Below are 25,201 nucleotides of genomic sequence, written 5' to 3'. Positions count from 1 at the left end.
TACACAGTGAATAACTGTCAGTCAGGATTTGTTATAAAACTATTAATCACAACTTTTAAATTAAAATAATAATTAAACAAAATCTTTGATCACTTTACAGTCTATTGAATGTACTTTCAATTATTTCCTTATTGTTAAACTAGATATTTTAATTTTAGTTAAAAAAAATTTCAATACTTTTGCTTTAAATTTATATATGCATTCTTTACGATTAAATAAGATACAAAAAATTGTGCATGTTTTAATAAATGAAAATAATCCAAATCACATATTCTCTAGTATTCTGAGCAAAAATCAATGACTACAAGAAAGCCAGTGTTGGTGATTGCTTTACATAAAATATAACAAGAGAAGGAAAGAAAAAATATTTTATTTTAAAATAAATTTAATGAATAAAATAGTAAACATTTGGAATTTAATACGATTCTGTGAAGAAAGCAGATTAATGTAGATTTAAAAGATTCCAATATATAATATGTATTTCTCTTTGCCATTTTAGATAAACCCGATCCACCTAGATTCCCAGTGGTTGAAACCATTTGCGATGACTTTGTTACATTATCATGGAAGCCTCCATTATGGGATGGTGGAAGCCATGTCAGTAGTTATCTGATTGAAAAGCAAGAATGTCCAATGACCAGCTGGATTCGATGTGGAAACACAAGGTAAAAAGAAATCGTTTCTATATAATCAATAATGGTATTAAATGTATCAATTTTTTTATCAATCATGATATAAATAATATATAAAAATGATATCTCTATAACTGATTATTACTGATATATTTCTCCTAATGTTGTAATCTCTTTGTAATCTTTCATAGGTTTACATATCACACAATAAATGGATTGAATCCTGGAAAAGATTACGTTTTCCGAATTTATGCTGAGAATGTTTATGGTAGGAGTGATCCTAGCGAACCAACTCAACTCGTCACTACTAAATGTAAGAATTTTGGAACAATATTTTTGGAATTTAGTTTTCTACTTTAGTTTTCCGCTAATTCTAAATATTTATTCTAAGCTGTTTTATATTAATTTGATATGATGACGCTTTTTATGTTTCATGGCAATATAAATTATTTTAAGATGTTTCCAAAGATAAAAAGTGGTATTTAATTAAAACGAAATTATTTTGTCTCTCAATAAATTAAGGTTTTCTAAGATTTCAGAAATTTTGCCATTAATTATTCAAGAAAGAAATTAAAAATAAAACATATATTCTTTCATTTTTTGTGTGTGTTAAACTATACTTGTCTGTAAAAATGCTACAATTTTAGATTAATTAAATGTTATTCCATTAATTTAGAAAATACTATTTACTAGTCTTCAGTTAAAAGAAATAATTTTTTTATAACTTAGTAAATAAAGTTTATTTCTTAATTTAAATGTCATTTTTCCTTTTTCCACATACATATTTCTATTGCATTGCAACTTATTCTCTCTAAATTAATATCGTCTGCATATGACATTAATATCTTAATATCATATGCTTTTCATTCTATTCCATTCCTGTATTCTATAAGCTTTTTTTGTGATTTTTTTTATTATTATTTTCTTAAAAATATTCATGTTTGCTTTATATTGTTGTGTTTTACTTTAATAATCGATTTTTTTATTTGTAGTGAAAGAAAAAGATGCAGCTAGAAGGAAGCATTACATGTGTAAGTAAATAAGTTCAATTTCTGCTTTAAAAATTATATGACATTAACTAGTCTTTGCAACTAATCTAGTCTTAAAGGTTTGCATATCGCAACATTTAAAACATTCTGCAGAAGGAAAAAATCTCATTTTATTTAATTCTATTTATTATTTCAAATTGAAAATTACGTGATATTAACTAGTCTTAGTAACAATTCTAGTCTTAAGAATTGTATCGTAACATTTAAAATATCCGGTGAACAGAAAAATTCTTATTGTATAAAATTTCAATTATCATTACGAATAGAAAATTATGTGACATTAACTAATTTTTGTAACTATTATAGCCATAAAGGTTTAGCATATCGTTACATTTAAAACATTCTGCGGAAAAAAAAATTTCACATTGAATAAAATTCTAATTATTATTACAAATTGAAAATTTGAGATAAAACTTAAAATGATCTTGAATTAATTTAAAGCCTTGAATGTAATTTTAAAGAATGTTTTAAGTAAATTTATGTTTATAATATCTAAAAAAAAGCAGTACACTTTTTATTCCTTTATACGATAAAAATATATTTATTATTACCAAACGATATCCATAATAATTTTACTTATTTTTTTTCTTCCTTAGTGGACGCACAAGGCAAAAGGATACGTGGAAAGTCTGAAGGAAAAGTTAAAAACTATGATCAATTTGGTAAGCGTTTAAATTTATTATTTTTTAGTGTTTTGTTGTTTTTCCCCATGAATTTAAATAATGAAATCTTAATAGCATATCGTTAAATGATCAGTTTAACTTTTGATTTCAACTGATGCTCATTTTTTAAAACTTATTTATGTTTCTTTTCTAGTTTTCGATGTCTTCGACAAATATATTCCTCAGCCAGTTGACATAAAAACGTCAAGTGTATACGATAAGTACGATATACTTGAAGAAATCGGAACGTAAGTAGTTTTCTTAATTTTTTTTTTGAAAAATATTGAATGAATTTCTTATTTTTCTGAATTATCATTAGAAAATATATTGTAATATTTTTCAACTGCTGAAGAGCATTTTTTGATGTTTAGTTTGCCAAAAATATACAAACCAACAAAAAAAAATTGTTGCGGGATTTGGAAAAAAATATTATTTAGTTATATAAATCATGATTCCCTGTCTGTGAACAACTTAAGCATATGCATATTATCACCACAATTTGTTATTATTATTTACAAAAAATAATAATAAACATTGAAATCTCGTTTAACGGACAAATTCTTTCTCGAATCTTACTTGTAATGCATAAAGTGAAACAAATTTTTTCATTAAGAAAGAATACGTTCCATTCCGAACAAAATACTCAAACAATTTATAATTATGTAATTTATTATTTATAATGCATATGTTTCTTTTACTAGAATGTTGCATGAAGACGTATATCTTTAACTGCACTTCAAAATTTGGTGGAAATGAGACATAACATTACTATCTGATTTGGATTTTGCTTCTTAATGTACGATGCAATATTTTTTCATGCTTTCATCATCTCCCCTGCTTTAATGAAAGAGTGTTGCTCTGCTGAGACTGTTATTTCCTCTTCTCCTGACCAAATCTCATCCGCAAGTTTTTGCAATGACAAAGAGCTCTATAAACTGTATATTCTCTTCAGCAATTCTGGATATTTTCTTCTCCCAGCTCATCAGTATCATTGCCATCCTCATAATTTTGGGCAGAAATACAATCGTATCAATTAATACTTCACAGACACTTGTTCAAAACCTTCGGAGTCGGGTTCGACAACGCTTTCCGGTCAAAGCTTTTTCCATGCAAAGATAAAAACCAAATAATCACTTAACATAGACTGACAACGGAGATAGAAGCCAGTCCTGCATTTCACATCAGGATGTCTCCTCTTTATTACTCGTGCTGAAAAACTTCGCTCGTTAAGATAGTCAATTTTATTTTTAGATTTTAGTTTCTTTTTACGCGAATCTCTTGTTATTGAAGTATGACTGTAATTTGTCACATAAAAAATATCTGTTTAGAGGGATATTGTTTTGGATATCATTGTTTGAGCGATAACGTAGTATTGTGTTGTATATCGGTTTTTGCTGGATTTTTTTCACTTACAAAATGTTGTAATATAGAATATTTATAAATGTCTGACGCTTGATTTCAGGGGAGCCTTCGGAGTGGTCCACAGGTGCAGGGAGAGGAAGACGGGCAACATCTTCGCTGCCAAATTCATTCCCGTTGCTCATCCTATGGAGAAATCTCTCATCAGGAAAGAAATAGATGTGATGAATCATCTGCACCATCCAAAACTGGTGCACCTACACGACGCATTTGAAGATGATGATGAGATGGTTCTCATTTATGAATTGTGAGTACATTTTAAAGCCAAGTTTTCGTTTAATTTCATGTGTATATTAATACCTACATTAAATGCCAGTTATTTATAAATGATTTTGGTTGAAAAAAATAGTAATAAATTTATTCAAAAGAAGAAAGAAATATCCAGTTTAATATGATTATTCTTGAGATAGGTATCATCGAACTATATGAATTTAAATTATTGTATATATCCATCTCATGCGGCATTTTTAACCCTTTCAAGACGGTGCCTCATTTTGACATTTTATTTTTTTATTTTTTAATTATAATTGTTAAAAATGCCTAAAAAATGTTTAGAAGGTATGGAAAATAATTCGAGAAAATATTTATAAGAAATAAAATTAAAATTAAAATAAGAAATAAAAATTAAAATTAAAATAAGAAATTAAAATTAAAATTAAAACAAGAAATAAAAATTAAAACAATTATATATTTATTTTTCGGAGCAATGAACAAGTCCTTGTCTTAAGTAAATAAATACGCAACGAATTGCTTTTCGGATTGTAAAGGATTAATTCATATTTTATTACACGTAAGCATATTACTTAGTATATAAATCACAGAAATGTAAATATTATTAAAATATAAAAGTAATGTTAAATCTCGAATACTAATGGTTAATAACCCCAAAGTTGTCAATAAAAATATTTCTTAATATTTAACACAACCTAGCAAAAAAAAATTATCTCGACTATCAAATTCGAACTATTTGCCCTTTTGTAGTCAGATCGATGATATTTGTTAATATTTTATTCTATAAATAACAAACCTAAACCTGTTCTTCCATCCTAAATTGAAGAACGTATTTATAAAAAGTAATAATCTGAACATAAATTGAATACTGTATCATAATAATATAATAGTCCAGTGATTTTTTCTTGTCTGCAATAAAATTTATATCTTAAGAGAATTTTCAAATTGCTGCAGATTTATCAGATATATATTGCCGTTTTGGCCTTTATCTTCAGCAATGTTGTTGTTGTTTTATTTCATTCATAACAAATTATGTTTATTTTCCAGTATGTCTGGTGGCGAGCTTTTCGAAAAAATTACGGATGACAGTTACTTCATGTGCGAAGCAGAAGTCATAAATTATATGAGGCAGATATGTGAGGGAATGAAGCATATGCATGAAAAGAACATCATTCACTTGGATATCAAGGTAAAGAAATAAAACATGAAAAATGTATCTACTGTTCTGCCCTTTTATATAAAAGAAATTAGAAAAAACAAATATTTTTGTGACATTTGTTTTATTCTTAGTACTATAGCGGGGTGATCTGTTGGTCAACAGTTAAGACTGGGAAAAAATCAAATTATAAGCACTTTTGTGAACTTCTTTTTATATTTCAATAACGAATATCAAGAGGGACATTTGCAGGAGGTTTATCTTCATTTTATTTACATTTATTTTCTCCTTCGATGGAGATGAAGAAAGATAAAACAAGAATATTAAAAAGTTACTATAAACAGCAACTATATCAAATTATCGAGATAAGAATGATCTTTTTTTGGCCATTGAAAGATTTCTGAGAAGATATCCTATTTTATGCTCTATTTAATTAATTTATAATCTCTGTAACTTTGAAAGTTTTTTTTCTCTAGAATCTTTTTAGTTAAAAAAAATATTTTGTATTGGACTAGAAAAAAATGAATTATCAAGAACTAATTGTGCATCATAGATATTAGGAAAGTGTTTGAATTGATGAAAAGAGCAATGCTATGTTGTTATACACAGTAACTCTTTAAAAGGCAATTTTTTTCTAGTCATGGTATATTAAAATATTTTTAGGATTAAGATTAATTTAAGAAAAGTGACTCATTTAGCTTATTAGATAAAATTATTCCGATTAATTAATTAATTTGGTTAATTAATAATTAAATAACAAATTAAGGCATACCATTTTGTATGAGATAAGAAACTGAAACATCTAAGTTTCTATCTTATTGAAAAAAATTTCAGAACGTATGCCAACCTACATAACTTCATGCAAAAATTGATGAATTTGGTGGGAAGTATACTTTCCAAGGCCCTAGAAAGAGTTAAAGATAATCAAGTTTTAAGTTTCGATAAGTACAGTTCTTCTGTCTTTAATCAAATTTAAAACATGTCTGGAATCAATGAAAGAAGTTTGATGTAGCCTTTTTTTATACTCAGTGTTTAGATATTTAACGAATCGATTCAGAAACAAAAATTTAATTTGGTCCTAACGCTGCTCTTCTTGTAGATTCATTTGTATTGTTTGTATTACAGATAGCTAAACTTGGTTAATAACATTTATTTTTAGATCATCAGAACGATAAAGAGCAAATTTCTATCGTAAATCAGTTCACCAATGATTCGTATGATGAATATCGTCTTTGAATATATTATGTTCATTTACTGGTGATTTATTTGATTTTTTTATCACAAGTAATATTACGTCTTTTAAATGTTTTACAATATAACTCGCAACCTCGAATAAACGTTAAAATGATCTTTTTTTACTGCAGTTAAAGGTACATCAAAAAAAGAACCCTTTATAATATTAATTAAAACCCTAATATACACTTAACGACTATTATCGCAATTGATTTTCACATTACCGATGACTTTTCTTATGAAATATTATTTTCTAGCCTGAAAATATTATGTGTCAAACTAAGGCCAGCAACAACATCAAACTAATCGACTTCGGCCTGGCTACTAAGCTGGATCCGAACGAAGTTGTTAAAATTTCGACTGGAACTGCTGAATTTGCTGCCCCTGAAATCGTGAATAGAGAGCCAGTGGGTTTCTATACTGATATGTGGGCCGTAGGTGTTCTGGCATATGTCCTGTAAGTATTCTTAATGTTTGAACTTTATTTTGCTTTTATAAATTTTGTGTAATTTTTAAAATGAGTGACATCAAAAAAGATTATAACAGTAAATACTATAACTATTCATCTTAATGTTTTTCATTAAAAAAAGGAAGATAAAAATGTAATCCTCACAAATTTGATTCAGTTACATCTTGTCACCTTAATATTTAATGGTTTAAAATATCTAAATATTGCTCACAAATTAAATGCACGAAATATTTGTAACACGTATTTCAATAACAATAAATATTCATCACAAAAAAATATTTTCTTAACTGAATATTCTATGTTGAATTAAATGAGAGAAATATGTACTTTGTGTTAAATAATATTAATTTAACTCTTTAACATCCAAGCACTTTTCAAGTGGCACTCCCTTTAACATCCAGACTTTCTCAGCGTGTCTCTGAAAGACATGGACTCGTCCTAGCTGAGGGGCAGTTACCCCCCGCACTCTGAAGTAATAAAACTGTCGACGCTCTACCTTGAATAATTGCCTTGCGGTTTTCGACAACGAGATTCATTTTCCATCCGCTTAAGAGTTTTATTCTAATGTATTTATATTTTTTAGTGTGAAGTGTTTCGCTCACCATCTTTGCGGGGCATTTTTCTTTTTACAAAAAATTTGAAATTTATTTTATAATTTAAAAAATAGTTGTTTTCTTTTTCGTAAGTTTCATGTTAGGCTTCCAAACCATTTAAATAAAAACTGGCTTTACTAGCAATTTCAAAAACATCTTTATAATTCATTTAATTCTCAATAGGCTTTTATATTTTTTTGTTGCCAAAATTAAATAATATGTCATATATTACCATGTAAAAAAAAAAATTTACATAGTAATGTAAAACATACATTATACATATATCAATGCAATTACTACATTTTTTTTACATAGTATAGATGTCAATGCTTTTCAGTGATAAACAAGATAATGTTTTAAATCTTCATTTAATACCGAAATAAAAACAATCGTTGGATAAAAAAAAAAAAAATGTTATTACTCTTTTTGAAAGATGTTTCGAAAATAATATGTTCTTTCAACACTCAGCGAAGATTTTTTTTTTTTTTTTTTTTTTTTTTATTGTCTTTAGCATTTTTTTTTTTAGTATAAACGATTATCTTTATTGAATTTTTAAATATAAAGTATTATTTTGCATTTTCGATAGTGATACTAAGAGAAAAATTTTAGAACTTTAATTAAATTTTTAAAGAAGTTTTCACATTTTTTTTCTCCAAAACCTTACGCATTCTTGCTTTTACATTAAATAATGGAAAAAGAATGTAGAGTAAAGATAAATTCCAAAAATATCTGTATTTTGCCACTCATTTTTACTAATCTTTTAAAATATAACTATTAAAATTTTTTTCTAACCAAGGGAATATATTACGTCAAACGTTATATATCTCATCTATCGAATTGTTTCGATAGATGAGATAACATATTTTTAAAACTTCATTTAATGCTGAAACACAAAAATTTATGAAATAAAATTCGGGGGGAAAATTACTCAACGAAATATATTTCAAAAATACATTCCTTCAGTTTTCAGCCTCAACATTTTACTAAAACATTACATTCTTCATAAACTAAATATGAAGATTTAACACATTTAAAATTACATTAATCATAAATATTACTTTTTTAGTATGAACTGTCATATTGAATTTTTCAAGCTGAATTTCTGATTTTAAAATGTTATGTGAAGTTTTCTATAATATTGTTAAGACAAGATAAATTTTTGAACAAAAGCTTCATATTAAATTTCCACAAATTTACACACGAGGGAATCATTTGCAAATTTTTGATAATATGTATATTATATAACATTTTTTGACTCCTCATCTCTATCTCTCTCGTTCACCTGACCCTCGTTAGTTTCATCTCCTGCTTATTTGCTTAGAATAAACGAGAGATCAGCTAAAGTATCATTTTTTGGCCAACCATCATCTTCGCTGATAGATCACTGTCACTTTCATCAGAATCAAGTAAAATTGCTTTAATTTCTTCTTCAGTGTGTTCACGATTTCTTTTACTCATAATGAAGAAATAATAAGCGTTTCAATAGAAAAATTACTCTGATAATCCAAACACCCGATTCACAGTACATAAAATAAAGAGTAGAAATTCACAACTGAAGAGAAATTTTCAGAATGGCATTCTAAAAAGGAACTCAGTATTTATTTAAATTATCTCATTCTTTGAAGAGGGCGATAAAGAATACTCCAAATCTTTTTTTTTTTTTTTTGTCTTTAATTCTATTTTAAAAGCGGTAGTTTGTACACGGTCTCAGAATTTCCGACAGTCCTTTGATGAAAGAATAAGATGCAGTGTAAAACGACTTCCTACCATAGTAACAAGTATCGCTACCCATTTTGTGAGAAAACTGCGATGTGAATAGGCCGCATTGACAATGCAATGGTTTGTCTTTATATCATTACAATAGTCTTACTATTGGAAAGGTCTTCTGACGCTTGTCCGAAAAATAAACAACGTGTCGGTATCCTTATATATCATTCATCGTTACCAGAGAACTTCAGTGGAAAATTTCTTTTATAAATGGCCATAAAATCTTTCCAATTTTGAGCTAACAACACGTGAAAATAGAAACTAAAACCCTTTTAAAATACAAAATAAACGCCAATAACCTATTTAGTGAATTCCTCCTCAACCCCTACCGCCCGAAGGCACAGGGGAAACTACTGTGAAAAAGCCGCGATTGTCGAAGATAACGAGGACCTCCTGGAGTGTTCAGTAGAATAGCCACTTTTAATACCCATCTCCCCTAAAACGGCTAGCAGCCGCCCCAAACCGCCCCACGTGAATGTTATAGGGTAAATTCTCAAACCGCCCCAAACCGCCCCGCTGGAATCGAGAGGGTTAAATTATATAAATAATTAATATAAAACATATATATTATGCTTGTACAAATAAAATTAATATATATCAGAATTTGTAATAGAGACCTGCATAATAATTTACTCTTGCTATTAATTAATTCTGTTTTAATCGTTTCGTTTTAATAAAACCTGAATTAGTCATCACGTCTTTATAATTAAACATTATGTAAAAAGCTTACAAACTTATTTCCTTAATAGTTCAACTATCTTTTAATTTGTCAAAAATATTTTTATTTTTACTTAAATTCAGAACATTCTATTTTGTTTGAAGCTTGGTTTCAATGGTTTAATTCCTTTAAGGCTGAATTACTTGCATTCTTATATGTTAAAAATTATATTATATTATATTATATTAATCAATTATTATATTAATCAATTAATTACACAAACAAATCAATACATTTTTCTTTTTGCCATTTTTGACAGTGCCCTGAAAGAATCAGATTGAGCTTATTGAATTACTAATTATTATCTTATTTCAATAATTTGTCCAATAATATTTTATTTCAATAATTAATTTAATTACAATCTTCGAAGGATTACAAAAATACTTTTGTCTTTAAATATACGGAAACTGCTATGTTAGTTTCAGATGGCTTGTCTGTTAATTCTGAATTATTTAAAACATTGACGGTTAATTTTGAATTATTAAAACAACGTGTTTTTTTTCTATCATCATAAAATTTCTTCTGGCCAACAAATATTAGTAATGTTTTTAATGCTTCATGTTGAATTTTCCTTACATTTGATTCCGCATTTCAATGTCGTTTATCAATTTTTACAGGCTGAGTGGTCTATCGCCATTTGCCGGCGACAACGATGTTGAGACGCTAAAGAATGTGCGGGCATGCGACTGGGAATTTGACGATGAAGCTTTTGCCAATATATCTAATGAAGGCAAAGACTTTATCAGTAAATTGCTCACCAGAAGTAAAGAGTAAGTTATTTCTAATTTTTAATTGATATTTAAAAATAATTGAATATTTTTATTTGTAATTTTTCAAAACAAATAATACAATTATTTATAATTTTTGCGGTGACACAGTTTTTAAACAATATTCATTACAAGACTGAAAAGTTTTATATACATATAAATTTAAAAATATTTCATTGTTACTTTTCATCATTTTTATCTTTCTAAAAAATAATTTCCATGTTTTTTTAAACTGTAATATTTTAAATATATAATGCGCGATGAAGAACTGAAATGAACGAAATGCATTTAATGTCTTTAATTACCTATTACAGGTCTTATTGTTTAATTTAATATAAATGTAATATTAATGTAAATTAATTTTCATTTTTTAAGAAAAGGCTTTTATATTCATATAATATCTAAATGAATGTAAATTTAAATGTACTTGATTAAATGAACCAAATTTTATCCTTTTTCTTTTACTAAAAAGTATTATATGTCGCATTTTCTTCTACTACTATTTTAATTCCTAATTAATTACTACTACTATTTTAATTCCTTTAATTAATTTTGATTCCTCTTACATTCTTCTAATTGCTCGGAAAATAACATTTATGTCATATTTATGATAAAAAATAATTGCTCCCATATTAGAAAAACACTAATCATAGATTAAATATATCAAATAATTCCATGAATCCACTTCGATTTAAATAAAAAGATATCAATGTTGAGGCTCTATTGTATATGATAGTTATAGAAATAAGAATTGAAATAGGCAATTTCATTATAAATGATGTTGTAATGTGTATAAACATTTTTTTTCCTGATTTTTAATATAATTCTACATTTTTCTTGCAGTAAACGAATGACAGCCCACGAATGTCTAGAACATCCTTGGTTGAAGGTAAGGCACATAAATTAATTTTATTCTAACTAAATACATTTTAATAAAAAAAATCATTTGTCTAAATTTTGTCCCGGAGAATTTCTTACTAAAATGTATGCCATTTTCGTTTCTCAGGGTGATCTCAGTCATGATACAAGAATTCGCATTCCAAACAGAAGATATGTTAAATTCCGTGATGATATTCGAGACAAATACGTAAGTTAATTTTGTTTAAGTTTTAAATATTTTGATATAAACAGAATAACTTCTTATTTTTGAAGGAAATGTACAATTTAATGTCTTGTGATTTCAGGCTGATTCTTGGAAGAACTGCTTACTTCCTTTTGGCCATATCGCTAATTACAGTTCTCTACGAAAATTACATCAAGAAAAATATAAAATACATGATTTCTATTTTGGTAAGCTATTTTCTTTTCTTTTTTCTACTAAGAATCTTGCTTATATCAAATTTTTAAAAAGCACTGCCTTCAAAGCCTCCTTTATTACTTCGGTTAGAGCAGAACCCGTATTATTTTGGATTTGACCGCACGCGTCCAAAATGTGATACTAATCCAATCATTTTATCTTTTTTTGATAAAAAAGAGGCTTCATTCACAGTTCCTTGTTTCTTGCTTTTCAAATATTTTAACGAATGATTTCAGTTCTAAAATTCTATAATTTCTAAATAGTAAAGTTTCACTACACTGTTAAACTATTTTTTGCTAAGACTCTGTATGTCAGAAGCTATGTAACAATGAGATAGAATTGATAATTATATCGAATGGAGAGTAAATATTTGTCAGCACCTTTAATCGCTTAATCACGGGTATAAAAAATTTCTATGGATATATTTAGAAAATTTTGAAAATTCAGGAACATTATGGATATTGTAACAATTTTATTTTCTTGTATTATTTTAGGCACTCATTTCTGTCTCATTTTACAAGATAGAAGGAAAATTTCTTTGATGTCAAGGAAAAGAAATTTTTAAAAGTGTAGTAATATTACAGAGAAATAAGTTAAATTGCAATTTTTTAATTAATTTTATTTCCTCACTCTTTATAGATTGATTTCTAATTCATTTTGCAAGATGAAAGAAAAATTTCTCTAAAGTAATAATAATAATAATAATAATGTTTTAAATAAAACTCTGAACACATATGTTACCACTATAATTTCTGTTTGCTTGTGTTTTATGAATTCATTTCATTTTATAAAATAGAAAGAAATTTTTTTAAGGTCAAGGAAAAAAAATAATTAATGTGACAATTTTTTCAGATCGTCTCCAGGCGGCACCCAGATTCGTGATTCGTCCACAGAGTACATTCTGTTACGAGGGACAGAGTGCCAAATTCTTCTGCAGAGTGACAGCACCAGCTCCTCCCACGGTGTCATGGTATGCATTCTGAATACAAAATAAAAAATATAATGAGATGTGCATGATGCAACATTTTTATTTTATCCAAAATCTCAATCCTACATATCCATATTAATGATATTCTAATTTTGCGGATAGCCAAATTTAATTCTTTAATATTTCTGCATCGTTGTGTTTCTTATCTACATATATTTATTGTAGTAATTGTTGACTAAGCCATATTCTTAACAAATCTGAATAACCATGTAGAATATACTAAAATTACAATATTGAATAATAAGTTGCAATTAATTTAAAATTGTCTAATCTGAAAATGATTTTTTTTTCATTTTAAAGATGGTACTATACAATATGCATCTTATTATGATAAAGCATTTTCAAAAACCTTTATAGGATGTCCACTCTAATCATGGCTAATATCTAATGCCTAAACTATTAGAGATAGATATACACTTGTAGTTGGAAAAGTGCTCTAAATTATGTGAAGAATTATATTTTTTGAGAAATTATTAACTGTAAGTTGTTACACAGTACTTAATATGTAAATTTCACAAATATCACATATTAAGTGATATTTGTCAAATTTAGTACAATATTTATCGTAGTTTCATTTTAAATGAGAAAAAAAAACCCATAAAATGTTATTACTAACAAATCTGAATTACAATGTAGAAGATGCAAAAGTTGCAATACTAAATAATGAAGTTGCATTTAGTTTAAAATTGTCTTATCTGGAAATAAAATTATGTTTCATTTTCATTTTACTATACAATATCTATACAATGGTACTATACAATATCTGTCTTATCATGATAAAGATTTCAAAAAATCTTTATAGGATGTCTTCTCTAATCGCAGCTAATAGCTAATGTCTAAACTGTTAGAGACAGATATATACTTGTAGTAGGGAAAGTGCTCTAAATGTTATACTATTCCTAAGTGATATTTACCAAATTTAGTAAAACATTTAACATAGTATAATTTTAAATATAAAAAAAACTACTATTTCGGGATTAAAAAGAATAGACATTACATATTTTATTGCCGAATTCATCTTGCAAGTGTTTCTAACCTTGCAAATGAAAATGTTAATTTCACATTAAACTTTTCTATCATATACGCCTCAAGGTCGAGAAGGATAGATTTAAAAAGTAACATGAAGTATAAAATCTCTGTAATTTGATGTTTGTAATATCTAGAAGAATAACATTTTTTTTCCTAATTATTTTGCGACTATAAATATTTTCCAAATAAATTAAGATATAATAATAATAGATCAATATAAATATTAAAATATTTTGCCATAATGGCAATTTTTTTAACTGGAACAATTTTAGAGCTGTCTCTCCCCCTCCTCTCCCTCCCCCCCATCAAGTGGCCGCGGTGAACTAGTGGTAAAGTCTCGAATTCGAAACCGGAGGGTTTCAGGTTCGATACCCGATTCCACGAAGAACCGTTATTTAAGCGAGTCTGGTGCACATTAAATCCATCGGGGCCAAACGTTCTCCCACTGTTGTGGTGTGGAAGTTTGAAGAGGGGGATCCAGCTCAGGTGTCGTCTTTTTCATCTGACCGCGGTTAAAAATTACAATGTCCGTCATCAAATAGCCCTCGTATTGCGTAAAACGGGACGTTAATCTAACCCAATTTCTGTATTAAATCACCCGTCACTCAATTTATGTATTAGATTCAATGTTTCTATTCATTTCATAAATTTATGTTAATTTATCCCTTTAGGTATCGTGACAACTCAGAGCTTAGACAGAGTGTTAAATATATGAAACGTTACGAGGGTCACGATTATTACTTCGTGATAAACAGATGCAAATTGGACGATAGAGGAGAGTACATCATCAGGGCAGAGAACCACTACGGATCTAGAGAAGAACCTGTTTTCCTCAATGTACAATGTAAGTCGCCAAATTAAGTTTTTTTTCCTTATAATCGTTATTTCGAGTCTACATTTTTTCTAAATTTTACCTATTTTTTTAAGCGAAACTTTAATTTCTTTTGAAATAATACGGTGAAACTCTAAACGTATCTCATAAGATTAAGGCCAATCCTTTAACTTAGTAACTCAAAGCGGGACTTGAACATGGATTAAGTGTAGAATTGCAATGCATCTAATTATAATTATTAAGCATAACTTTCACGCATGGTTAAGTATAGAATATTATGGATTTCCAGCTTAGTATTGTAAATTCTACCTAAAAAAATGTGTATTTTAATAAACAACATTAAATCAATTTCAATATGTTACATAAAAGAAATCTATATATAATGTAATAACTAATATTAAAAGAATGTACCTTCAGAATTTTTCCATAATTTGAGAAAGCATATATCTGTAGAAAAAATGTTCTGTTGCATTACTGGATCCAAGAAAATATAGCAAAAATCTTAATATTAAAAGATGTATCTAATTTAAAAGATTGTATTTAAATTGAGTAACTTATTTATCAGACTCTAAAAATACTACATAAACTATCTTACTTATCAGGCCAAAAATCTTGAAATTAAAAATGAAACCTATGATTAAACGGAATTCCTATATTCATGATCTGAATGTGGAAAAAGGGCTGAATCTGTTTTTCCGAAATATTTTCAAGGACTGAAAAGAATCCTCAATGTTCATTCAAAATTAGTTTAGAAAATACTACATCCTTATTGTGTGTTAAAAATTAGTTTATAAAATACTACATTCTCAATGAGCATTAAAAATTAATTTAGAAAATATATTCTCAATATGCGTTAAGTATTAGTTTTCTATTTCTTCAGAAAATTATAAAAACTCAGACTACTGACTCTAATAACCTTCTACTTTGCCTTTAAACTCCTGAAAATTTTTATTTTCAGACGTTGGAAGCTTGTTTCACTCTGACAGAATTATTAACAGAATATTTTCGAAATCAAACAAATTCTATTTCCTGAAATTTTAGGGTGTCAATAGATATGCTTACTACCATGTCTCTAAGATTAGCTTTGTTACATAAAATACTTAAATAGGATTAGAAAGCTACATTGCTTATGTTATACAGGATATTTTATGTTTCCTGTAATGTGCTTCAATATGATTTTATTTTTCATTTTGCACCTAAAAAATATATCGAGAATGGGAGTATCTCATCCTAATTTTTTTAGTTTTATTCGTTAACTCTCAAATAAAGTTACTTATACTTTGATCTGAGTAGTTTCAAGAAGAGATTAATTGCATTTTTTATTCTTTTAATAACAGCAATAATAAATTGGTATTCAAAAAATGTTTGTGTTTGAAATAATATTTAATGTAGGTGTTATTTATTTTTAATATATGAATTCATATATAATTTATTGTTAATTTCAGCTGTTCCAATTGACATTCCAAAGATCACTCTTGATGAGCCGGTTAGGTAAGTTTCTTATACATTATAATTATTTTTTTTTAAATTAATACAGAATACAAAAAAGGGTGTGTAATGGTCATGCAGGATGTAAAAGTTAAATTAAATTTGATAATTTGAAATATGATATTCATTTACGATCACAGTTTGTATTAAAAATGTTTGATTATGAATATAATCAAACATTTTTAATAAGTATAAATAGTATACACATATATGTAAAGTATTTTTTTGGTAAAGGAATGCAGGCGTGAACATAATGAATATTTATTTATTCATAATGTTGACAGAGAAAATTGAGTCTTTGTTTAAATCATGACTAGGCAGTGGTGCGAACTGAATAGGATGGTAGAAAGCAGAAAAAAGATAAGAGTATGAAAGAGATCAGAAAGGAATTTAACTGAAATAATATTTTGGGTTGGCAGATGTAAAATTAAGTGTGAGAAAATAAGAAAAATTAAAGATAAGCTTGAGTTTGTATGATGAGAAGGTAATTACTTTTAAAATGCGGACAAATTGAAATTGTTATAGATATATTTTTATTTAATATTTTAAAATTTTAGAGGTTTCGGTATTAGACAATATTTAGCTTCTTATAAAGTATTTAATCTTTAGAATATAAATATTTATTCAGATCTTAAAAGCGTGGCGTGTTAAAGATGTATAGATATTAAACTATTTTTAAGAATTTGATTCTTGAAAACACATTAGTTCTTAAAAACGAATCATCATTCCTTTCTACATTCTTTTTATTTTTCTAATCAAATTATCATCAGCTCGTGTAAATTGTTTTTCTTAGTTAATGCTTGCTTTATAACATACTTTCTCACAATTACTGTATAAATTGTGCTATAGAGCAAATATTATTCAAGCGAATTACATCCTTTTGATAGCTGATTTGTAATCTTTTCATTCGTGTTAAACAGTGGGGGGTTTTATTCTCGTTTTTATTATGAAAAGATTTTAAACAATTAATAATTTAAAAAGATGTGAACAATTTTTATTAAATTTTTATTGAGTGCTTGCGTATGACTCACGCTTTTTATGATTCAATAACAGGAGAAGGCAGGAACTTCAACCTATTCTTCCTCCAGAACCAAAGGACTGTCCTCCATTGTTTACTTTCTTGCTGCGACCACGTATTATTCAAGTTGGAATCGGCGTCAAGCTTTTGTGTTGTTTAGAAGGAAAGCCGGTACCTGAGGTACGATTATTTCTTCTATAGTTAAAGAATTTCTTTTATTTTGGATTAGATTCTCTGTTTTTTAAAAATCTCTCAAATCTTGTCATGATTATAACCGTCTTCTTGTTTTAAAGTTTAGATCTTTTTTTTTTAAATCTTATTTATCAGAATTTTACAATATTTTTTGTTCCATACCATCAAACGTTGGAATTGTTGGTAATGAGCTGGCTCACTAGACTGGAAAATCATGAAGGATTTCTATAACAACAATTATTGCTATTAATGATGTAAAAAACCATTTTAAATGGTAAAAGTAACGGAACTTAGAAAAGAGAAACAAGTTATCACAATCAAACATTGGATACTAATTTTGCTCGCTCTACTAACAGATATCCAATGTTCTTTTACATGTAGATCATAATAGATTTACATATTACTTCTTGGAGAGTAAGCACTAACACACTTATTCCAATTTCATAATTTATCAATAATCAATTGTATTTGTAGTTTATTAATTTACAATAAAGTATACTGTAAGAAGACTCCAATTTTAATTTTCAACGATTGCACTTTTATAAATTCATTATCTGAATTAGAAAAATTCTTATGTTTATCTTTCTCCTATTTTTTAAAACCTCTAGTTCTACTTTCTAATTTTAAGCATTATTCACTGAAAACTTTTTGCTATCTGTTACAATGGCATGATAATAGTATACTTTTGTCTTGACTCAATTTTATCTTTTAATTTCGCTCACTATTTTGGACATAATAAATCTTGCGCCAAAAAAAAAAACAAAAAACCATTTGACTTAATTAGATCAATGCTGCAAGGTTTTCCATATTTTTTTGTAAATAAGTTTTTGCATATTGCAATTTGATATTAAAAAGTAAGATTTCCATCAGACACTCTCAGAAGTATAAAAATGTTACTTATATATTTAGAAAGAACACTTCTATAAAATTATTTTTATTCCTTTAGATCCGATGGTTCAAAGATGGACGAGAAGTTGGAAAACACATGTACAGTACATCATTCAATGATGGAGTCGTTGCCCTTGAAATTCCATCGTGTACTTTAGACGATGCAGGAACTTTTGTTTGTACAGCAACGAACGAATTAGGAGAAGACCGAACGTCTTGTACAATTAAAGTTGAAGGTAAATAGACAAATAAATAATTGGAAGATTTTTTTTTATTTTGCAAATAGAATTTGCATCTATATCTAATTCTTTTATCGGATATTTTTGTATTTGTGCATGAAATATGTTCATATTATTGAGTGTATGATTTCAAGTTCCAATTAATTTAAAATTATAGCAAATTTATTATATAAAATTTTATTAATGTATGGATATAATCTAATACTAATCAATGAAAATATTATTATAATTTTAATTTAATTTTAAGAATAATTTAAAAATGGATATTCTTTAAATATGCATGAAATGAGCAGCAAATAAATAACAAATGTTTGTAAGTTATATCAGTTCTTAAAAAAATAATATGTATTCCAACTAAAAACTAAATGTTCTCTTTTTAAAGACTATAAATGGTTGCTTATTAACTGAATTTTTACCAAGATTTTTCAATGCAAGTATCTTATCAAATATATTTTATTTTCAAATTCTGCTATTAACTGCAAGAATTTAAATAACATCAGAACCTGGAAATGAACCATAAATACTATGAATAATAATTTTTCTTCAAAAATTTATTTGATATATGTCAAATTTATTCATAAAAAATGATTAAAATTCAAGCCCGAAATGGCTTTGATTTCATACATGGACAACTTAATAACTTCTTACATTAATAAAATAGGAAAATTCAGTCGTCATTTTTCAGCTTGGAAATTCATATCTTAATAAGAATGTTCTTGCTATTTCCAATATTTAAAAATACTTTTTGAAGATTTCAGACTTAAGATCAGTTTTGTTAAGAATAATTTATGATATTTAAATCAATAAGTTTATCTTTTATCGAGAAAAGTAAATTCAACCATATCATCCAGGAATCATTGTTTTATTACAAAATATATGAACATAATTTTGCTGAGATATTATTTATTAAGATGTAGAATCAATCATAATAGATTATGCAGTAAGTTTTTAATAATTTTTTAAGAATATATGGAGAAATTATCTGTCTTATTAACACATTAATCTACTTATATTTGCTTCAAATCTTATGACATTCATTATTAAATTATTGATTTTATGATTTTCAGTTTACTACTGGAAAACATATATTTTTATTTTTCTGGAATTAGGATGCATTTCTTCTCGAAACGAATTTTGAACTATATAATTCTTTTAATACAAATAAAAGCAATATATATCTATCTATACTTATAATAAAGCTCAATGTGTGTGTGTGTGTGTGTGTGTGTTGGCGCTCTACAGGCCAGACCGTTTGACATACAGCTACCAAATTTGGTACATGTATACCTTGGAAGTTGGAAATGTGCACCTGGGGTTTCTTTTTTCGAATTTTTAATTAGAATTTTAATTATTAATTAAAAACTAACTTTCCCGCCAAAAAAATCTTCCATTTTCCCCACCGCCAACTTTTCCGCCAAAAAAATCTTCCATTATCCCCACCGCCAAACGAGAAAGGCTTCAGTTTTTTTTTTTTCTCCCAACAGTAATGAGGCTAGGGTTAAAATTTTTCGGCGGATTATTTCAATCGGTTCTGTTTATTTTCTTAATGTTTAATGCATTTAAAATTAAACATTGTTAATGAATCAATCTTTCAGATTCATTCTGAAGTACTTTTGAATTAAAATAAAACAGAATAAAGGAAATTAAAAATGTCTAATCCGCATAGCGTTACCCCAACTGGCGTAGAAAAAATCACGTATTTGCGTTACGTAACCGGCGAAGAAAATTCACGCATGCGCATTCTGTTCTGATTGTTGCCATGACAACGTTATCAATGGATGATTTAAATTATTTTTGGGTTAGTTGCATGCTTTTGTTTGTAAGTAAATTGTATTTATGTTAGTTATATATTTTTTGTATATGCTTATAGTTTTAAGTACATCGTTTTTTAAGTAGTTTTTTTAAAACCTGTTTTCAACCGTTTATTTTAAACGATTCGTTTTATTTTCTTAGTGTTTGATGCATTTAAATTTAAACATTGTTAATTAATCGATCTGCTCATAATGAATCTAAGAAAATTTTGTTGACCAACTCTTGAGATATTACATAAATTAAAAAAAGATATTCTTTAGTGCCCATAAAGTTTAAACGCTGAGTGACTCTATTTTCAATAATCAGATTATAAAAAAAAATGCTTTGTTTCAGTAAAAAATATTATTATATTAATTGAAGATAAATTCTTTCCACTGTAATTTAAAGCATAAATTCTACGGGTGCTAACAGAAAATGAGAGAGATACATATTACGTTATGACTGAAGGCCTTTATAATATTATGAATGAATTATATGATAATCAAAATTTGAAGTTTTAAAATATTTTGATGAAGAAGCTATTAAAGTAGAAATTGCATAAAATATTTAATTATTAAAATTTTAACGAACATTAAGATTGGCGAACCGGCTGGTCGCCAAAGGCGGCTAGTACTTATAATAAAGCTCAATGTGTGTGTGTGTGTTGGCGCTCTACAGGCCAGGTCATTTGACATACAGCTATCAAATTTGGTACATGTATACCTTAGAGGTCGGGAATGTGCACCTGGGGTCCCTTTTTTTTGAAATTTTAATTAGAATTTTAATTATTAATTAAAAACTAACTTTCCCGCCAAAAAAATCTTCCATTTTCCCCACCGCCAACTTTTCCGCCAAAAAAATCTTCCATTATCCCCACCGCCAAACGAGAAAGGCTTCATTGTTTTTTTCTCCCAACAGTAATGAGGTTAGGGTTAACATTTTTCGACGGATTATTTCAAACGATTCTGTTTATTTTCTTAATGTTTTATGCATTTAAAATGAAACATTGTTAATTAATCCATGTTTCAGATTCATTCTGAAGTACTTTTGAATTAAAATAACACAGAATAAAGGAAATTAAACATGTCTAATCTGCATAGCGTTACCCCAACTGGCGTAGGAAAATTTACGCATTTGCGTTAACGTAACTGGTGAAGAAAATCCACGCATGCGCATTGTTCTGATTGTTGGCATGACAACCAACGGACGATTTAAATTATTTTTAGGTTAGTTGCATGCTTTTGTAAGTAAAATGTATTTATGTTAGTTATATATATTTTTATATATGCTTATAGTTTTAAGTACATCGTTTTTTAAGTAGTTTTTTTTAAACCTGTTTTCGACCGATTATTTTAAGCGATTCATTTTATTTTCTTAGTGTTTGATGCATTTAAAATGAAACATTGTTAATGAATCGATCTGTTCATGATGAATCTGAGAACTTTTTGTTGACAAATTCTTGAGATATTACATAAATTAAGAAAGATATTCTTTAGTGACCATAAAGTTTAAACGCTCAGTGACTCTATTATCAGTAATCATATTATTAAAAAAAAATGCTTTGTTTCAGTAAAAAATATTATTATATTAATTGCAGATTAATCATTTACACTTTAATTTAAAGCATAATTTCTACGAGGGGTAACAGAAAATTAGAGAGATACATATCACGCTATAACTGAAGGCCTTTATAATATTATGAGTGAATTATATGACTATCAAAATTTGAAGTTTTAAAATATTTTGCTGAAGAATCTATTAAAGTTGGGATTGCGTAAAATATTTAATGGTACGACCGGAGTTTTATCCCCTGCTTGGCGAAATTTTTAAAAATCGCAAACAACGGCCTTGCGAAATGTTCAAAAGCAAAGCAGCAGATGTTCAATTATAGTGCATAATAAAGATTGCCAGCTTTGGTGCGTTATCGCAACTTGGCGAAGAAGGGGGTTAAACTCCGGTTCAACCTATTTAATTATTAAAATTTAAACGAACATTAAGATTGGCGAACCGGCTGGTCGCCAAAGGCGGCTAGTTAAATAATAAAATCAATTGCAAACAACGAATATGCAGCAAAATGAGATAAGAATTTTGCAAGAAAACTTCTACGAATGCTGCGTTTATGCACTGATTCTATTATATGACTACTTTACTTGTGCAATAAAGAATAAACAGGTTTAATTCTTTATTTTCTTGAAAATCAATAGAATATTATTTTTTTATAATTTTAAAATACATTTAATGATAGATAAATGATATATTTTTTGAGACCATATCTCTTTATTTCTTAAATCATTTTTCTTCAAATGTTTGATCATTTTAGCGAAAAAATAATTAGTATCTAAAGAATTCTGGATTTCACATACATTTTAATCTACCTAAACCAAACTTTCAGAGATTGAAGGATTTTATCAACATATATATTGTTTAATACCTTCTATAATATAATTATTACCCATCATCCCTTTTCTCCCATTTTTTTTCCTTAGTTTATTTATCTCAATCCCTTGTTACTTTTCAGATCGAAGAGGTCCATCAAGGGTGCAGTCTCCAGTCGTCACACCTAGAGTTGCCACACCTACCTTTTACAGGGACAGTATAAAGTCGCCTTTCATTACACCTTATGGGTCAGTCAAATCTTCCGCTCCCAGACCACAACCGAAAGTAGCTGACCCTGTGTCATCCACCCTCTCAGCCGCTGCGTCGCGCCTGTCGGCTCCAGAGGCTGCTAAAAGAGCACAGAAGCCTTATGGCAAGAAAGACAAAGGAGATGGCACTTCAGGACTGGCCAGGTCCCGAACTGCTACGAAAGAGTTACAGAGTAAGTTTGTTTCATAAGGTTGTAAAATATTATTAGAATTAAAACCCATTTAATCTGAAATTTATGGGTAATCTGCTTTCCAAGAATTCTTAACGTAATGCATATTATACTGATGATATGATTCAATGGTGGAATTATGCATTTTACAACACCAACCAGTGTAAATTATAAGGCCACTCTTTTAATAATTGATCAATTTATTTTTACAGTAGTCACCTGTAGTGACCAACTGATTCGCAAGAATTAATGGTCTCTAAAAGTTGTAATTAAATATGTTATTTAACTTGCACATAAAAGCTTCTTCAACAAAATATTTTTAAGTTTCAAATTTTGATAGATATATAATTCATTCCGTTCTATTCATTTTATTATGCATTTCTTTTATTTTCTGCCAATCCCCAAAACCCGTAAAAAAAAAGAAAAATGAATACGATCTATTATTTTTAGCCTTTCGACAATGTAATCTAATTTTTAACTTAAAACATTGTAAAGTGGCATTTGTAATTTATAACATTTGACATATTTTTTCATGTGAACAGAATATTTTAAACATAAATTTCAATCTTTTTCAGACTATTTTCAGAATTAAGAAAATATATCGGTTGCTTTTTTGAAGTCTGCTTTTCCAATAATGATTCATGTTAAGGATAAAAGTTTAATTTTATTATTTTTCATGTTTAACTATTTTTGTATTATTATTAATGGCAATTCGAATTGCAAAACAAAAGTAAAAAAATATTTGTAATAAAATTGCTTCCTATGAGGGGTAGTGGAATCTGACGATTACCTCCTTCGAAGATACAGAGTACTTGACGAGCAAGAGAAAACTCCGAGCTTCGTTGTTTGTTAATGCATATTCTGTACAACTGGATATGTTATAGTATTTCATAACTCAACAAGAAAACCTGCTCGGCTTTTCTCCAAAGTATCAATCTACTTTAATCTACTTGAATCTACTTTCATTCTACTTTAAACTATCTTTTGTTCAAAGGATCATTGACAAAGTCTATTTTATTTTACGTAATAAGCCATTAAAAACATCCTTCACCAAAAAAATCTGCAATTTTAATAGTGACCTTTATAAATCACTTTGGTGTTTTTCAAGAAATCTTATGTTTTTTAACAATCGTTTGTCTCACATTTAATATTCGTTCAGAATTCTTGCATATCTCTGTACTCTTGCTCTCACATAACAGCCCTAGTGTTGCTTATAAACAGAATATTAAATGTACTGTTTTAAAAAATGAGGTTATGTAACTCTAATAATTAAGGTAATAATTTTCCTGCGACTCACAGCTAACAGAACAAAAAGTGTAAATAACAAAGCAGTATGTGCATTATATGTTCAAAGAAGGGTTCTTAAATGCTTTATTTTAAATTATTTGCAGTTCCCGAGGACAAACCAATGACACCACCCAAATTCCTCCAGTCTCTTGGAGACAGAACTGTCCAGGACGGAGAACAAGTGACATTGAAGTGCACTGTCTCTGGTGATCCAGAGCCTCAAATAGAATGGACAAAGAACGGAAAGGTTGGTTTATGAGATAGGAACGAAAGAATTATGCATTGTAGTGTTTCAAAGTATCTGAAGTTTTAAGAATGGGACTTGATTCTTCAATCTTTGCATTAATAAAATAAAGATTTTCTGTCATAAACTTCAAACCAGAGACATAGATTAAAAAGTATTAGAAAAGTTGTTTCTGGTTAGTTAGTCTGAATGCACTGTACTAGATACCCTTTAATCTGAAACGTCGATCTCCTTTTTAAAAAAAATTGATTATATTAAACATTTAACTTAGAAGCAAGAAATATTTCAGAAAAAGTAGTGAAGGTTATGTCTTATTTTATATTCGATCAAAGTAAACTGAAGAAAAATCGAGGTGTATTTTTTAAAAAAAATTCCTTTTCTGCTTAAAGGATTTGCT

At 27.8% G+C, this 25,201-nt stretch overlaps 1 protein-coding gene across 2 annotated transcripts in view; it reads left to right on the top strand.

Annotated features, from left to right (window-relative positions):
* LOC129974839 (twitchin-like) overlaps window positions 1-25,201 on the top strand; it is a 243,952-nt gene that overhangs the window by 210,609 nt on the left and 8,142 nt on the right. For both annotated transcript variants that reach the window (XM_056087604.1, XM_056087605.1), the window contains 19 exons: window positions 500-665; window positions 824-945; window positions 1,625-1,663; window positions 2,278-2,343; window positions 2,498-2,591; window positions 3,806-4,009; window positions 5,041-5,182; window positions 6,640-6,839; window positions 10,547-10,699; window positions 11,540-11,585; window positions 11,703-11,783; window positions 11,881-11,986; window positions 12,846-12,963; window positions 14,682-14,854; window positions 16,288-16,333; window positions 17,384-17,528; window positions 18,487-18,664; window positions 22,977-23,276; window positions 24,665-24,807. In XM_056087604.1, the coding sequence (XP_055943579.1) occupies window positions 500-665; window positions 824-945; window positions 1,625-1,663; window positions 2,278-2,343; window positions 2,498-2,591; window positions 3,806-4,009; window positions 5,041-5,182; window positions 6,640-6,839; window positions 10,547-10,699; window positions 11,540-11,585; window positions 11,703-11,783; window positions 11,881-11,986; window positions 12,846-12,963; window positions 14,682-14,854; window positions 16,288-16,333; window positions 17,384-17,528; window positions 18,487-18,664; window positions 22,977-23,276; window positions 24,665-24,807 (2,522 nt within the window). The remainder of the gene's footprint in view (window positions 1-499; window positions 666-823; window positions 946-1,624; window positions 1,664-2,277; window positions 2,344-2,497; window positions 2,592-3,805; window positions 4,010-5,040; window positions 5,183-6,639; window positions 6,840-10,546; window positions 10,700-11,539; window positions 11,586-11,702; window positions 11,784-11,880; window positions 11,987-12,845; window positions 12,964-14,681; window positions 14,855-16,287; window positions 16,334-17,383; window positions 17,529-18,486; window positions 18,665-22,976; window positions 23,277-24,664; window positions 24,808-25,201) is intronic.

The sequence above is a fragment of the Argiope bruennichi genome, chromosome 7 (assembly GCF_947563725.1).
Source record: "Argiope bruennichi chromosome 7, qqArgBrue1.1, whole genome shotgun sequence".
Lineage (NCBI taxonomy): Eukaryota > Metazoa > Arthropoda > Arachnida > Araneae > Araneidae > Argiope > Argiope bruennichi.
This window is presented reverse-complemented; position numbering and strand designations above follow the sequence as displayed.